Raw genomic sequence first — 18,351 nt, 5'->3', positions numbered from 1 at the left:
CGGCGATTTGCCACTTCTCCTATTTTGAGGACATGACCGATTAAAGGCTGTATATAACATTGATTTGGATGCGCCGACTCCTGAAATTCGCAGTATCATTCTAAGCCATTGCTAATGCAGCCCCTTTACTCCAATGATCTTAGGAGATCCCGAAAGTCAGACTCACCTCATATGGATGACCTATACCATGAAATGTATGTCATTCCCATGCTGGAGTCTGAGGATCGAATAGATCTCACTCTTTCCCATTGTGTGCACTGAACTTTTGAAGATTTTATTTTTAGGCAAAACTACTCCGCCCTAGGCCTAAAGATAGGCGGTCAATGCATAAACCTTTTTTTGACTAAAAATCGGCATATACACGACAATCAGGCTGTTTCTGCACTACACACATGGATTCCTGCAAGCCCCATACAGATGGCTGAGAAATATCTGCAACATATGAATATAGCCTTACTAGGAGGCACTGCATGAGTGACAGGAACGGACAAGTTAATAGCTTTATTGTTACCAAAATACAGAATGTGAAATGTGGGTTATGTAAGGCATATACACAAGGACTACAATAAACACTGGGAAGTTTGTTGTTGGCCACACACACAGACCAAGCATAAAAGATAACAAAAAATAGAATAATAATAATCACCCCTGCCACACAAGTGCAGACCGGACTGGATAGAGTGATTTTCTCTTGGGGTACAGTAGTGACCTGTGCTGAGGCGAGAACATTACTATCTTCTGTTGTGCACTGGATGGATTATGTTTTAGCCTGGGTTCACATAACAGCATTCTTATCGGACATAGTGGTCTGGCATCCAGAACCAGCCATAAAAATGGAGCATGCTGAATTTTTTTCCGTCTGGAGTCCGAAGATATCCAACATCACCATAGCAGTCCCATAGAAAGGCATCAGTTCCTCTTACCATTTCAACAATGCAGTGGGGAGGGGGGGGGGGAATAAAAATGAATAGATGCAAATATAGGAATCTTAGTAAGGCTTAGTAACACTACTGAGCCCACCTAAAATAAGCAGAGAAAAGTCCTGCCAGGAAGACTTTTCTCTAAACTGAGCAGACCGCATTATAGTCTATGTTTCCACGTGTAACCATTTATTAAGCAGACAGGTTTCTCCATTCTTCGGGTGTGAACCTAATGTAATGATGCAGAATAGTCAGTGTCTGAAGTATGGAATTGTACCATTTCTTTTGTGTATCCGCTTTTTGGAATAGAGATAAAAGTCGGACTTGCAGTGCTTTTGCTCCATCCAAAAAAAAAAAAAAAATTTTTCACATTGTGTTCACGTTCCATAAACCCCAAATAGATTACCAATGGATAATCTCTGTTTGTTTTGCAATTCATTTTTACCACTTCATTCTTCTCTGCACATGCCCAGAAAAAAAAAAAGGGGAGGGAAAAAAACATATGTTTAAAAAAAACAAAAAAAAACCAGACACCCATTGACTACGGTAATCAGACAATAAAGATGGACTATGGTACGTGCTGTGCAAATTCGTTTCTAATACAGATTGGCAGAGAACGGACACTAGGCGTTAGTGTGAACCTAGTCTAAAACAGATGATCCGTGTGTAGTCCAGGTGTCTGAACCTGAAAATTCAGTTTGGGGCTGGAAAATCCTTTTAAGGCTGAAGCCCCACGTTGTGGAAATGCAGCTTTTTTGGTTGCAGATTTTGTTGTGGTTTTTTGAGTCAAAGTCAGGAGTGGCTACGAAAGGAATGGGAAATATACAAGAAGTCTTTATACTTATCCCTTCTGCTCAAACCACTCCTGGCTTTGGCTCAAAAAACCGCAACAAAATCTGCAACAACAAAAAAAAGCTGCATTTCCACAATGTGAGGCTTCAACCTAAGGGTATGTAGGTTCACACAGTTTTTCGACAGCGGATTTTGACGCAGCATTAGAGATGAGCGAGTAGTATTTGTTTGAATATCGAATCCTATTATAGTCTATGGGAAAAACGGGAATGTTGTCCCGGTTTCCATGGAAACCAAAGTTCCACACCTTGGATCCTCCAAGTTCCGGCAGTAGCAGGATGAGGAGCACGAGGAGGTTTTTGCATTGAATTCAATGGAATTTTCCCGCGTGGTATTCGACCGATACGAGTATTCGATCGCATAGTAGTATGCGGTCGAATACTACTCGCTCATCTCTACGCAGAATCCATCTGCCAAAACAGCTCCCATTGACTTCAATGGGAGCCGATTGCTTCTTTTTTCCACTAGTTAGTAGCGGAAAAAAGAAGCGATATGATCTATCTTGCCACTGACTCCGCCATGGCACGAGACTCCTTCCCGATTAGGTGCGGAAAGCCACGACGGGATGCAAGTGCACTGCTAGGAACTGCTTCTGTATGAACCCATAACCAAGACATCACGATGCTGCTCCTCGGGTGGCATATCATTCAGACAAAGCATCTTAGACAGGGAACACACAATAGTTGCTTCATGTCATACCAGGCCACATGGTCTTGCTGCGCAATCTGTTCTATGACTGTAGAGGACTTCATACCATGGTGTCCTATAAGGGTTCGTTCACACGGCGGAAAATGAAGAAGAAATGCCTCTTCATTTTCTGCCACCGGCATTTTTGCATGGGCTAGTCGCAACGGGATGCCGATGCAATGAATTTGCGTTCCATCACAGCATCCTTCTCCTGATTAGGACCAGATGAATGGGCCTAATAAGGAGGGAGCCTTGAGCAGCAGCAAGATCGAGCAGGACGCTTCTTTTTTCCGTTTCCTGCTGTGATCTCTGCCTCCCATTAAAAACAATGAAAGGTGGATTCGGGAGGGAAACCCGTCCCCAAATCCACAGCAAATTCCTCCGTGTGAACTGACCCTAAGTTTTCTGGTTGCTAATAGCACCTTTATGCCTGCAGCACATGTTCCTCCCTAATGCAGATGGAATACACAATAAGAAACCATGCCCTCAACCCTATCCCATTACTACTAATACAGATTTCTTTACATTCTGCCAGAAGTAACCATAAAATAGCAAACAAATAGCTGAGAGGAGACCAGGAGAATATAATATAGGGGATCCAGGGACACTGGTCTTCTTATCCAGGTTATGATGCAGCTAAACAGATCCCTGACACAGAAAAAAAAGAAATCTGAGCACCATAATCCTATCCTCTTAAAGAGGACCATTCATCAGATCGGGCACAGGCAGTTTTATATACTGCTGGAAAGCTGACAGTGCGCTGAATTCAGCGCACTATCCGCTTTCCCGATCTGTGCCCGGTGTAAAGCGCTATCGGTCCCAGTACCGTAGCGCTTTAGTGTCAGAAGGGCATTTCTGACAGTTAGCCAGGGACGCCCTTCTGTCCAGCAGTGCCTATTGCGCTGTACTGTGTGAACGGGGAGCAATGCCCCCTCCCTCTGCTCTCAGTACTTGTCCATAGCCGATTATCAGGAGAGGGAGGGGGCGTTCCTCCCCGCTCATACAGTACAGCGCGATAAGCGCTGCTGGGCAGAAGGGCGTCCCTGGCTAAGTGTCAGAAACGCCCTTCTGACTGTAAAGTGCTACGGTACCAGGACCGATAGAGCTTTACCCAGGGCACAGATCGTGAAAGCTGACAGTGTGCTGAATTCAGCGCACTGTCAGCTTTCCAGCAGTATATAAAACTGCCTGTGCCCAATCTGATGAAAGGTCCTCTTTAAAAAGCAGTTACCTGTGAACCCTATTATAGTCTAGATTCCGCCAAAAAGTCTTGATTGCTCTATGCATATTTTAATCAGAATCGGATACGGAGTCTCCAAATCCTAGTGTGACTTCAACCTAAGGAAAGCTGCTTTCTGTCTATGACCAACATCCCATCCGTAATAGCACAAGCAACTAGTCACAAGTACATAGTAAACTCTCCTTACATTGTAGAAGATGAATAATTTTATCAATGCCTGCTGCGGACAGAGAAACCTATCTGCAGGTGTGTAGAGACTGTGAGGATAACCAGCCCCTCCCCTCACTATGCACCGTGTGAAGAAAGAGAATGCCCTCTCCCTTCACTCACCGTAGTTCCATTTTAACCCTTTCTTGATATCCATTGTAATAGTATGAGGAGTTTTGGGTATTTAAATACAGTGGCGACCATAGCTGACACTAATACCGGCGTTCAGTTCCCACACTGATCACAGGTATTAATGCCTCGGTCAAAGCTGATTGAGGTGCCATTTTTGTGGCAGGACATGGACGCCACCCCAGAGAAATATCTGCTGACATGACAGTCAGCATATTTGTATGGACCCATGGAAATTAATAGGTCCGTACTTTAATCATAGAAACTATAATCGTGTGCATGGAGCCTTACAGACAACTGCAACGACTTATAAACTAAAAGTCTAAGAATCTAAAAGTCTTCTATGTACTATATTTGGAGTTACAGATGGATATTATTCACAGACAGCAAGTCCCTTTACTGACTGCTCTCATAGATTGCTCTTTTCCTGTCATGTCTGCATGGTACAGGCTAGAATGTAGTGGGTATTGGCATATATCTGTTCTATTTCTGCAGTTCAGTGTTCTTGGATCTGATAGTCACTTGACCTTTCCTCGGCTATTTGTTTGCTCTTGTACAGTTACTCCTGGCAGAATTAGATGTAAACAAACCAAAGTAGGTATAACGGAAAGTTGAGGAGGGCAGACTGCTCCTTATTGAACACGCCCACAGCCCGAAAGTAAAATGTAAAATGTGCTTCAGTCAAAATAGGGACATTAGCAACAGAAAAACTGATGGGACACTAGAGATGAGCGAACATTATTCGAAACAACCGTTTTGAATAGCCCGCTCCCACAGAAATGAATGGATGCGGGGGGTTAAGCGGCCGGCAAAGTCTGCGTGCCGGCCGCTTCCATTCATTTCTATGGGAGCGTGCTATTCGAAACAGCCGTTTCGAACAGTGTTCGCTCATCTCTAGTGATCATGTGTAAAGAAGAGGTGGTGAGAACCAGGGAAGGCTGATGACGCTGCGGTGCTCAGGGAACGTCACAAAGGTTTCTGGTGCTCCGTGCTGGATAATTAGCATATCAATAATAGTGGTCTAATTCTATTTTCGCAAACAATAAGCCATCATGTGACTCTGTGAACTGAAAAATTAAAAAAAATTATGGATCTTGCAATGAGGGGAGGAAAAAAAAGGAAATTGGCTGTGGCATGAAGGGGTTAAATGTCTATTATCTGTACTCCACTAGGGTCCCTACTATTAAACTGGAACCGGGCTCACCCAAACAAGTTCCTTGCCAGCAGGATTGCCAAAAATATGACTAGGAATAACTGACACATATGTAGTTTCCTTACGCCATTTCGCAATAATGGTTAAACTTCCAGTTTGGCTAATACATAGGTAACCAAAGCCAAAAGAATAGAAGCAAATTTCTCATTTTGCTGGCCAACACAAGTAATAAATGAAGAATCAACAGAGAAAGTTAACTGCTACTTTACCCCTAAGTACACTGTGTGTTAGTACAAACAACAAAAATGGTTATGACCTCCACATCTAACCCCCAACTAAGTACCCAGTACTGTGACGGTGTTGTCGCTCACCACCCTTATGTACCAAAAACCACAGCTGTTTGCATTTGCCACAGAAAAAAAACGCTATTTTAAGTAAGTAGTGTAAAAATAGCCTTACAATCTGAGAGGTCCCAGTTTAGGACGGGTATTTAAAAGAAAGCAAAAAAAAAAGTTTCGCTGGTTGAATTAAGCTGTAGCTTCACGGCCAAATGTCAGATGACAGCGCTGGACTGTCACCTGAAGCCTGCAGTCATCTTCTGTGTTAGTCTGTCACCCGGACTATGCAGAGATATGACCCCACTACCAAGGACACAACACTTAGTATATTCATATATACAAGAAATTAAACTCTAGGTTATCCAATGGAGCCAGCGCCTGCTAAAGACTGATCACACACAACAGATCCGTTGTAGACATTTCTAGGACTATTCCCTACAGGTGAATAAGATTTGTTTTCTGAATTGGGTTATAAATGCCCCAGTCATAAATATGACTTTTTTTTTGCTTCCACTTTATACATAAAGATTATTCTCTACAATATGTGGCATAGTCCAACATACAAGCATCGCTGCTAAGGAAGAATCTCTCCACATATCGGGGCAGCCATTACATTTAGAAATGGAAACTTTATTTTAATAAACTTAGTTATATGGTTCTCATTTCTTCAGGACTAGTTTTGGTAGCTGAAAAGCCATTTCTCCATAGTGGTGTTATCTGACTGAACAATGCTTCCATCCACCACCTATAGCTACAATGACCATATACATCTTGTTGCATACTGTGCAGAAGACACCACTGACATGAGGGGACGTAGCTTCTCAACTAATGGAAGTGGGGCAGAACTAAACATAACAATAAATCTGCAACTTTATAGTGAATTTCTAAATATTTTCGTAAAGGGTTATTCCCATCTTAATAAGTTATTCCCTATCTATAGAGACCAAGACGGCTCAGACGCTCCAGTCATCAGCACTTCATTGCTTCAATGTGTGAGCTGTACTATGGGCTTTCTCCAGCATGGAGCAGCGGCTCAGTAGTTAGCACTGGGGTCTTGTGTTTGGATCCGACCAAGGGAAACATCTGCATGGCGTTTGTATGTTCACCCTGTGTTTGTGTAGAATCACTCTCACATGTCAAAAAAAATAAAAAATACTGATAGGTAAATTGTCTTCCTGTAAGACAACTGACCCTTGTGGGTATTGGGGAAGAGCTCTTGTATGGCAGCCACTACCTCCCCTACACTTTGAGTCCCTTGTGTGAGAATGTTGGTCATTTGTCATTTTTATTAGTAGGGGGTCGAGCGGATGACCACTCTTCTCCATTCAAAAGAACAAAAAAAACATTCTCCTGATCAGTGGAGGCCGGAGTAACTCTTTAAAGTTCAGTAATGGGCAGGTCAGCAGACTTTACGATCCAATAAGACTTTTTAGTGTCCAGACTCAAATGCCACAGATCTCAGAAGCAGATTTCTATGCCCCTCATCTACCTAAATACAGACATGTTAAGCCCTATAAATATACCGTACATAAAACGCCCCAGAATAGTAATGCTCTGTGAACAAGGCCGCAGCTTGATTTTACTTGAACAACCGTTCAACCTAGCCTTGCACCAAAAATAATAGAAAACTAGCAAAAATGGCAAACGCAAAACTAAAACAATATTTAAAACAACCCTTAACTTTACAGAAAAATAATGAGGCGACTGAATAGCTGAATTCAGCCAATAGGTTTTACCTCTATGAACACTATGCAGGTAAAATAGATCATTCACCAGTCCACAGACTGGCAATATGGTTTGACCTTCCATAAAGGTCTACCCCTAAGAACATGAATGCCCGATGCTTCATTTATAATGTTTCTCTAGAATTCAGGGAACATTATGAATTGCAATCCCACACTAATGGAGTATGCCAATATTACAAAGTGATGGCACACAGCTAGGATCACATTGTGATTGGTGAGCGTCCAAACTCAGGGACCCTATTCATAAGAATGAGCACTACATGTTCTTCTAAGCCAGAGTTTGGGGCACTGCTGTGCAAAGACTAACAGTGATACTCTAACACTCTACTCACGTGTAAGACCGAGCGGAGACATGGCCATGTGCTTTAAATGATCCATTTTTTTCCTACACGCACTCACAATGGGCCAATGAGGTCTGTGAAAACAGACCTGAGGGTCCATTCACACGGAGTAAAATGGTGAGGAATTTGGTGTGGAATTGCAGCACTGAAAAAAAAGCCTCCCGTTGACTTTAATGGGTTTCTTTTTCTGCTAAAACAAAAAGGAACCCATTGAAGTCAATGGGAGGCTTTTTTTCAGCGCTGAAATTCCACACCATTTTCCTCCGTGTGAGTGGACCCTGATAGTCTTGCCCATGTGTAAAAAAAAAATAAAAAATAATGCTCTATTTTTTTCATGGATCTTTGATAGTATACAGCAAAGGAAGTTGGTTGTCTGAATAGGATCTAACGAAGTTTTTTTTTACAACTATTGGCTCAAGAATCAGCCCTCAGGCCCACTCCATTTGACTCTCCAGCTGTTGACAGGTATATACCGTCTGTACCAAGATAGACTCCAACTTGATACTACAGTCTGAACTAGATTACTCGCAGTTAGGGTAAGAGTCATATCATCCTAATGCTTTATGTTGGCTATACTGAGGCCTGGTTCACATCTACGTTCAGTATTTAGTTCAGGGAGTCCGCTTAAGTTAGCTAAGAAAGCACACAAACCCCATAGACTATAATGGGCTGCTTGCAGTACTTTTCTCTCCGCATGATTGGTGTGGACAGAGTGTGGAAACACATGGGCCCCATTATAGTCTATGGGGTCCATTTGGTTTCTTAGCTAACTGATCTTTAATGTGTATAGGTTTCCGTTCGGGGAGTCCCCTGAACAGAATACTGAATGCAGATGTGAACCAGGCCTTACCTGGATTCTGCACAGTTTTTTACTAAAGTATACCAGAGTATTGCACCCTACTTTCACTGTGTTGGACACATGCACAGTGCAGCCGACGGGTACCCCTCCTAGAGTCAATGAAGAGCTGCGTAGGCACCAGGACCATTACAGAGGAGTCTGGAGAGATTCAGCAGACTTTTCACTAGGTAAACATGAAGGTTTTTATTTTTAAATGCCGCCATTGATAGTGTTAGCATAGAGCCATTTGGGACACTAATAGTCCATGGGACCCGTGGGTGGTTTAGTCTCCAAAAAGTCTATGACAGGTTCCCTTTAAGAGGTGGTTATCGTAAATGGAATGCCCTGCTAATTAAAAGGGATTTTACAGACATGGCAACCATCAAAAATAGTTGTAGAAATGATGATGTTCTACATCTTACCTACTGGTCCTACTCAACCTGCCTCTGCTTAGTATAAGAAAATGTCCATTCTGATGTACTGGTCTGAGATGGTATAAAGTGTGTGCCCACATGGCAAGTCTCAAGTCAAGTACATCTACCAAGGAAGAGAATGCAAAGAGAAAACAAGCCCCTGCATGTGCACATATCAGGTCAGGGTCTGTTCAGACAGCATCAACTGCACGTCCTGTGGCTACGGAGTGACATGCGTTTTAGCACCATTCAATGGGGTACTCTGTATCTGGTCAACCATTGAAACACTGGCAACATGTCAGGATAAGATAAAAGACAAGATAAGACAGTGGCAGGTTTTGGGGGGTTTTTTTACAAGAATTTTGGCACAGTAGGCACACCAAAATTCTCTATGTGCACATACCCAGACAAGGCATGAGGAAACACATGCTAGTAAATATAACCTTAAGGACACCATAAGCAAAAACTATATAAAAACACAGCAGCCAAACATTATGGAGAACAACAACAACAAAAACAAGATACGTACATTTTAATATTAGGTTACAAAAATCATTATCTTGCCCATAAACAATCATATGAGAAGCAAAAACAATGTCCCCAAATAAATGCTACGCTATGTACAACATAAGGCTTTGTTCACATCTTGTTTTTAGTACACATCAGGGCTATAGGTCAGGAGTATTGGCAACATGGCCACAGGCCATAAGAGAATATTTTGGACACACACATACGGTACTTTTCTTTCCACTATACAGATCAGTGTAGTCTACTATTCTAACAGACACTGCACAGTATACTGTTTGTTATTCTTATGGAACAAGGTATTGCAGAACAATACGGGGTGATACATTAAAGCGTTGGATCAGAGGTACATGTCAGGATCAGAATGACATTGTGCCTATATGTATAGTATGTGATCAGAGGTACATGTCAGGATCAGAATGACACTGTGCCTATATGTATAGTGTGTGATCAGAGGTACATGTCAGGATCAGAATGACATTGTGTCCATACGTATAGTATGTGATCAGAGGTACATGTCAGGATCAGAATGACACTGTGCCTATATGTATAGTATGTGATCAGAGGTACATGTCAGGATCAGAATGACACTGTGCCTATATGTATAGTATGTGATCAGAGGTACATGTCAGGATCAGAATGACATTGTGTCCATACGTATAGTATGTGATCAGAGGTACATGTCAGGATCAGAATGACACTGTGCCTATATGTATAGTATGTGATCAGAGGTACATGTCAGGATCAGAATGACACTGTGCCTATATGTATAGTTATATGTATAGTATGTGATCAGAGGTACATGTCAGGATCAGAATGACATTGTGCCTATATGTATAGTATGTGATCAGAGGTACATGTCAGGATCAGAATGACACTGTGCCTATATGTATAGTATGTGATCAGAGGTACATGTCAGGATCAGAATGACATTGTGCCTATATCTATAGTATGTGATCAGAGGTACATGTCAGGATCAGAATGACACTGTGCCTATATGTATAGTATGTGATCAGAGGTACATGTCAGGATCAGAATGACATTGTGCCTATATGTATAGTATGTGATCAGAGGTACATGTCAGGATCAGAATGACACTGTGCCTATATGTATAGTGTGTGATCAGAGGTACATGTCAGGATCAGAATGACATTGTGTCCATACGTATAGTATGTGATCAGAGGTACATGTCAGGATCAGAATGACACTGTGCCTATATGTATAGTATGTGATCAGAGGTACATGTCAGGATCAGAATGACACTGTGCCTATATGTATAGTTATATGTATAGTATGTGATCAGAGGTACATGTCAGGATCAGAATGACATTGTGCCTATATGTATAGTATGTGATCAGAGGTACATGTCAGGATCAGAATGACACTGTGCCTATATGTATAGTATGTGATCAGAGGTACATGTCAGGATCAGAATGACATTGTGCCTATATCTATAGTATGTGATCAGAGGTACATGTCAGGATCAGAATGACACTGTGCCTATATGTATAGTATGTGATCAGAGGTACATGTCAGGATCAGAATGACATTGTGCCTATATGTATAGTATGTGATCAGAGGTACATGTCAGGATCAGAATGACACTGTGCCTATATGTATAGTGTGTGATCAGAGGTACATGTCAGGATCAGAATGACATTGTGTCCATACGTATAGTATGTGATCAGAGGTACATGTCAGGATCAGAATGACACTGTGCCTATATGTATAGTATGTGATCAGAGGTACATGTCAGGATCAGAATGACACTGTGCCTATATGTATAGTTATATGTATAGTATGTGATCAGAGGTACATGTCAGGATCAGAATGACATTGTGCCTATATGTATAGTATGTGATCAGAGGTACATGTCAGGATCAGAATGACACTGTGCCTATATGTATAGTATGTGATCAGAGGTACATGTCAGGATCAGAATGACATTGTGCCTATATGTATAGTTATATGTATAGTATGTGATCAGAGGTACATGTCAGGATCAGAATGACACTGTGCCTATATGTATAGTTATATGTATAGTATGTGATCAGAGGTACATGTCAGGATCAGAATGACATTGTGCCTATATGTATAGTATGTGATCAGAGGTACATGTCAGGATCAGAATGACATTGTGCCTATATGTATAGTATGTGATCAGAGGTACATGTCAGGATCAGAATGACACTGTGCCTATATCTATAGTATGTGATCAGAGGTACATGTCAGGATCAGAATGACACTGTGCCTATATGTATAGTATGTGATCAGAGGTACATGTCAGGATCAGAATGACACTGTGCCTATACGTATAGTATGTGATCAGAGGTACATGTCAGGATCAGAATGACACTGTGCCTATACATATAGTATGTGATCAGAGGTACATGTCAGGATAAGAATGACATTGTGCCTATATCTATAGTATGTGATCAGAGGTACATGTCAGGATCAGAATGACACTGTGCCTATATCTATAGTATGTGATCAGAGGTACATGTCAGGATCAGAATGACATTGTGCCTATATGTATAGTATGTGATCAGAGGTACATGTCAGGATCAGAATGACATTGTGCCTATATGTATAGTATGTGATCAGAGGTACATGTCAGGATCAGAATGACATTGTGCCTATATGTATAGTATGTGATCAGAGGTACATGTCAGGATCAGAATGACACTGTGCCTATATGTATAGTATGTGATCAGAGGTACATGTCAGGATCAGAATGACACTGTGCCTATACATATAGTATGTGATCAGAGGTACATGTCAGGATAAGAATGACATTGTGCCTATATCTATAGTATGTGATCAGAGGTACATGTCAGGATCAGAATGACACTGTGCCTATATCTATAGTATGTGATCAGAGGTACATGTCAGGATCAGAATGACATTGTGCCTATATGTATAGTATGTGATCAGAGGTACATGTCAGGATCAGAATGACATTGTGCCTATATGTATAGTATGTGATCAGAGGTACATGTCAGGATCAGAATGACACTGTGCCTATATGTATAGTATGTGATCAGAGGTACATGTCAGGATCAGAATGACACTGTGCCTATATGTATAGTATGTGATCAGAGGTACATGTCAGGATCAGAATGACATTGTGCCTATATGTATAGTATGTGATCAGAGGTACATGTCAGGATCAGAATGACACTGTGCCTAGATCTATAGTATGTGATGAGAGGCAGACCAGGAATCCCTCTTCTCCAGGCCCAGCCTGAAGGCACCCACACACATTGACAGCTCCTAAATCAACGCGATGATGTAGCCGCACAGCCCCAGGAGAGCAGCTGTACTCCCAGCAATCCGTCAATATCCAATTTCCCCCAGTAGGATTACGCCAATAATAACACCTAGATACATAGAGGAATCCCTCCTGCACGGGGATCACTGGGGCTGCACTACATCACACAATAATATCACACGTACACACGACAGTGCATGGATGACAGGGGGCTGTGTGGGGGCGCTGGTTGTCATGGCTATTGCACTGCATGCTAGAGGGACCTGTCACTGGATTAACGCTTGCGCTGCCTACAGACAATGTGGGGGATTCCCGGCGCCTCAGGCCGCCAGCCCCGTCTCCCCCAGTTCGGTCTATCAGCTGCGGGGCCGCCATCTTTATTATGTGAGGAGGAAGAGCTGTCACTCGGACGGGGACATTCGGGGAGGGGGCAGGCAGACATGGCAGGGGGGGTCACACCGACACAAACGAGACTCACATTTAACCGCCCGCTCGGTGGTGGAGTGTTTACCGTCCTTGGTGGACATGGTTCAGGCGGCGGGGCCTCTCCCTGCTTTAGTCACTCGGCGGCGGCCTCCTCCTCCTAGCGGCTCGGGTGGTTGTTTTATTTCAGGGAGGGAGAGGCGAAGGGAGGGGGGAAAGGAGGACTGAAGCGGGGCACAGCTAGAGCCTGACGGTAGCGGCTGCTGGCAACATGGCGGCGGCAGCGCAGACTCTGCGGCTCACACGGCGGCGCGGGAAGGGGGATGTCCCGGCCCAGCATGCATCACGGCGGCTCTCCCTCACAGGGGAGGCGGCGGCTGGGCCGGGAGGAGCACGGCTGATGGATACTAGGTGTCACAGCCTTGTACACACATGTCGTCACTTCACCTCACACATGCGTTTTTAGGTTTCTGAATGTAGATTCGTGAGCGCCTTCAGGCAGGGAGCAGTTGCCCATAGCAACCAATCACATTCCAGCTCTCATTTCTTTCACAGGTTACTAAAATAGAAGCCGTGATCTGATTGGTTGTCATGGACGGCTTTCTTTCCTTCATTATTTTATATAGCTTTTAAGCTATGGCCCCACATTGCAGAAACAAAGCGTTTTTTGCTGCAGATTTTGCTGTGTTTTTTGAGCCAGAGTAAGGAGTGGATTTACCAGAAGGGAAATGTCTAATTTACTTTAGATTTTTCATTCCTTTTCAAGCTAAAAAAATAAATAACGCCACAAAATCGGCTACAATGTTTCTTCAACGTGGGGCTTTAGCCTAAAAACAGTGATGAACACGGTAAGGCTGGGCTCAGACCGCCGTTATTTAATGTCTGTCACAGGACGACAGCACTAGATGTTAGGTGACAGGTGCAGACTGGTGTCTCTGCTGTCCTGCTGCATTCACCCCAATGTTAAATACATGACAGAAGAACAGAAGATGTCTTCCCTCATGGTTTTTACTTTTCTGATGGAAGAAATGCATTACAACAGTAATATGTCTGTTCTCTGCAACAGTTATTGTCCATTGTTGTCATCTGATGACGGAAGATGGAAGTAACAGTCAGTAAGAACGGTAGTGGGAACCCAGCCTAAGTCATTAGTATCTGATCTGTGGGGTCTGACACCCAACTCTTGCACAGATCAGCTGATCCGCAGCCACCAGGTGCTGGAATCTCTGCAGACAACATGGCGTGCATGCAGGCGGTTTCCATTCAAGTAATAGGAGCGGTGCAGCATTGTGGTGTTTTCGGGGAACTGTAGCACTGCTCTTATTACTTGAAAAGCAGCTTGCATATACTGCCATAAACTGCAGGAACAGCTGATTTGTTGGGGTCTAGGTGATCCCACTGATCTCATGACCTATCCACAGAAATCCCTTTAAGAGCGGGTTCACATCTTCGCCAAGTCTCCAACCCAGCGAGTTTCCATCTTCTGCCCCCAAAAACTGGACAGGCGACGAGTTTTTTTAACCGGACACAAAGTCTTGCATGTCCGACTTTGTGTCCAATTAAAATAAACTGTTTCGCCACAGACAGGCAGAAGACGCACACGGGCGGTCGCTTTGCAAACCCATTCAAGTGAATGGATTTGAAAACTGACCGCCAGGTTTCCGTCCCCTGTCCAGTTTCTCGGGGCAGAATACGGAAACCCACCGGATTGTTTAAACAGGCACAGATGTGAACCCACCCTAAGTCTCCACGTAGCAAGCCGCAGCCACTGCATGAAAAACCGTTGTGGAAACGCATTGCGGTTTTTCTAGCAGCTCTTTTCACAGAAAAGTCCTCTTCGGACTCTGTGCTTTAATTATACCTATACAGAAGACGCCAGCATTTCCGTAGGCATATTTGACATTCTGCGATCTACAAAAACATGACGGTTTTTGAAATTGCATCATGTCAGCTGCGGATATTTTTCAGTAATGTGTGGATGGGATTAGCCAGAATTCCATCCACTTTGCAAGGGCTGTAAAACGTTGCGGTTTTTGCCGCGGCGTTTACTCTTTGTGTTCTGTCTATGGGAGACATCACAGCATTTAGTCTCCGCCCACAAACTCAGGGACAATGGAGATTTAGAGATATAGCCTGCAGAAGAGAGAACTGTTGGAAAATTCAGAACATGTCACATGATAATATTGTTATTTCTCATATGGTAGCTTTTCCTGTAAAGTCATCTGAAATATTTTAACATAAAAGTTGCAAATTTCCTTGTAAATTTGAATTCCTAAAAAATATTTACATGTACCCCAAAAAGGTGTCATAAAAATCTAATTTCTCATGTAAGAAAAAAGTTTTGACTGTCAGTCATGGATGGGAAAATGAAAAAACTGCTGTGTCCCTAATATTAGTGGGTGTTCACACTACCTTTGGAAGTCTGTTATGATGGGGCCCTTAAAAAAAAAAAAAAAAACAGTTAAAAAAAATAGACACGTTAGTCTGTTAATGTCCGTTAAAAAACATAACAGACACTTAAAGTTGGTCATAAGTCTGTTATTTCAAACGCAGCCAAAAATTCGACACCCTGCATTATTATCTCCGCCAAAATAATGGACCTGCCACACTAAAGCCCCACGTTGCGGAAACACAGCTTTTTTTTTGTAGCAGATTTTGTTGCGTTTTTTTGAGCCAAAGCCAGGAGTGGATTGAGCAGAAGGTAGAAGTATAAGAACTTCCTATATATTTCCATTCCTTTTTTAGCCAATCTTCACTTTGGCTCAAAAAAACCGCAACAAACCGTATCCGCCTCAAAATCCTAACCTAAAAGACGGCTCCCGGAAAAAAAGAACGGACATGCTCATTCTTTAGGCAGAGTCGTCTTGTGAAACTGCCTGAAAACACTCCCTTCTCCCGACTAGGCCCATTCATTTGGGCCTAATCTGGAGCGGATTGCGCGACTGGATGCCGGAGCAGCGCACCGGCATTCAGTTGCGGCTATCCGTATTTTGGATCAGAACCTGAGGTGGCCTCCGCCTCAGGTTCCTGTCCAAAATACCCCGTGTGAACTTATCCTTACAGACAACAGATCAAATCCCACTGAAATCAAAGGGATTGTTGACAGCTGCTAACAATGATAGTGAACGCAGCATTGATCTAATACACTACAACGTGCCGGGCACACATTTGCTGTTACAAGAGCGTTTTAGCAACATTTTTAATATCCCATTCAAGCACTGAGGCACCAGGTGAACTCAAGGTTTTTCCTCTAATGGCTTTATAGTTTTTTCTCTGCTATTGAGTGGGTTCTGTGAGTGTATAGTCTCTGAAGTACAGCGAGTGGTATGCACAGGAGGGAGGAAATCTCTCGTATTCAGTAGAGATTAAATGTAAGCTGCCTAATAGCTCATGAGACTCCCAAAGGACAGGCAGATGCAATAGTAAGTAATGTAAAGAGCTGGCATGTTGTCATCACAACACAGGTAAACAACATGTTACAGAATAACATGCTACCTACAAGCTGGCGATTACATTTCCGTGTATACGTATTGAGCTATTATTAAATCACTTTATATTCAAGATGTAGGCCTTAGAGTCCATTCACACAGAGTAAACGCACGCTCATTTTGGCACAATACACGTGTAAAGAATACAGAGATCGGTGCCGATACTATCTTTCTAGCAGTTGTAGACAAGCAGACGGTAAAGTTGTAGATGGCAGGTATCTTCCGCTGAGGTGGCTGGTATCCACGTGGTGACTGGCTGGAGTATGGCTCCAGGATTTAGGAGTTGTTGTAGACCCAGGCCTATACTCCAGTCCTGGTTTGATAGATGACCCAAGTGTTCACCTGTAGCTGAGGCTGCCCAAGGGAGGGGTGTGGTCGTCTCTTGTAGGAGAAACCTGTTGTACACTAGAGATGAGCGAGTACTGTTCGGATCAGCCGATCCGAACAGCACGCTCGCATAGAAATGAATGGACGTAGCCGGCACGCGGGGGGTTAAGCAGCCGGCCGCCATCAAAGCGGAAGTACCAGGTGCATCCATTCATTTCTATGGAGCGTGCTGTTCAGATCGGCTGAACCGAACAGTACTCGCTCATCTCTATTGTACACATTGCCCTGTGTGTGTCTGGAGCAGAAAGCTTTGAAAAAAAAAATCACCTTGTGTTTTGGTGAGCAAAACCTTGAGGACTTACCTTCTGCCATCGTGAAGTAAGGACTGTTTATGTTATTTCATTTTGTACCTTCATGCTGAAGCAAGCTATTTTGATTTATATACTGCTGGACTGTGTGAACTACGTCCAATAAAACTACCACTTTAAGCTGCCATCCTTGCCTCCGTCTGATTGACCTAGCAACTTACCTTCTCTGAAGGTCCCGCATTTACACAGTATATAAAACCGCATGTGTAAGAGGTCTGAAAGGTCCTCTTTAAGGCCAGGGCCCCACAGGCCGGAAATGCCGCGATTTGCCTGGGGTGGAAACGCTGCAAGAAAAATTGTGGCGTTATACAGTACAGGAAAAATACGAAAAAACAACTAAAGGCAAAGAAGTTTTAGATGATAATCCAAAAAAATTAATATACAACATGGACAATGGAATCATCATACGTAAAAAAAATGATTTATTTGAAAATATTAAAAAACATGATACAACACAGTGCAGAGACAAAAACATATACATATAAGGGGACCAATGCTGCCTGTCAAAGAACATACGTGGTAGTTGAAAAAATGTGTAAATATGTAACAAAAATGTAATCCAGCAATAAAGTATGGTGATAAATGATAGCCTTTAGCAGGGAAATCAACATAAGTGAGTGTTTATATGTAGTGAAGTCATAGTGACAGCTTTCATATGTGAGTTAATATAGTTAGCTCTGCATAAGGACAAGTGTAGAAGATACTGTGGATGCTGGAATAAAGTGAAGTAAGGGGGCGTTCACACTACCGTCTGTGTCCGACAGGTAGTGTCCGCTCCTAGTGTCCGTTCAAAATCTCGCACGGACATTAGGAGCGGACACTAGCTGTGTCCGTGACACCTGTCATTTATTTAAATGGCGATCGGGTGCGTTCTTTTGCACTCCGTGCCCTTCCTTCACTGTCCGCTTGTAAAGATATCCGACTTCTCAAGCGGACAGAAAAACCCGACATGTAGGGTTCTTCTGTCCGCTTGAGAAGTCGGACATCTTCACTTGCGGACAGGGAAGGAAGGGCACGGAGTGCAAAAGAACGCACCCGATGCCCATTTAAATAAATGACAGGTGTCACGGACACAGCTAGTGTCCG

At 43.0% G+C, this 18,351-nt stretch overlaps 1 protein-coding gene across 8 annotated transcripts in view; it reads right to left on the bottom strand.

The window, feature by feature from the left end:
• Nucleotides 1-13,476, bottom strand: part of PPP3CB (protein phosphatase 3 catalytic subunit beta) — a 52,042-nt gene extending 38,566 nt beyond the window's left edge. For 2 of the 8 annotated variants that reach the window (XM_075258213.1, XM_075258214.1), the window contains exon 1: nucleotides 13,138-13,476. In XM_075258213.1, coding sequence (XP_075114314.1) covers nucleotides 13,138-13,186 — 49 coding nt within the window. In that variant the 5' untranslated portion in view covers nucleotides 13,187-13,476. The remainder of the gene's footprint in view (nucleotides 1-13,137) is intronic. The other 6 variants (XM_075258212.1, XM_075258218.1, XM_075258216.1 and 3 more) reach the window with 4 other exon arrangements.
• Nucleotides 13,477-18,351: the final 4,875 nt, after the last annotated feature.

The sequence above is a fragment of the Leptodactylus fuscus genome, chromosome 10 (assembly GCF_031893055.1).
Source record: "Leptodactylus fuscus isolate aLepFus1 chromosome 10, aLepFus1.hap2, whole genome shotgun sequence".
Taxonomy (NCBI): Eukaryota; Metazoa; Chordata; class Amphibia; order Anura; family Leptodactylidae; genus Leptodactylus; species Leptodactylus fuscus.
The sequence above is the reverse complement of the archived record's forward strand: the minus strand, read 5'-3'. Positions and strand labels throughout refer to the sequence as shown.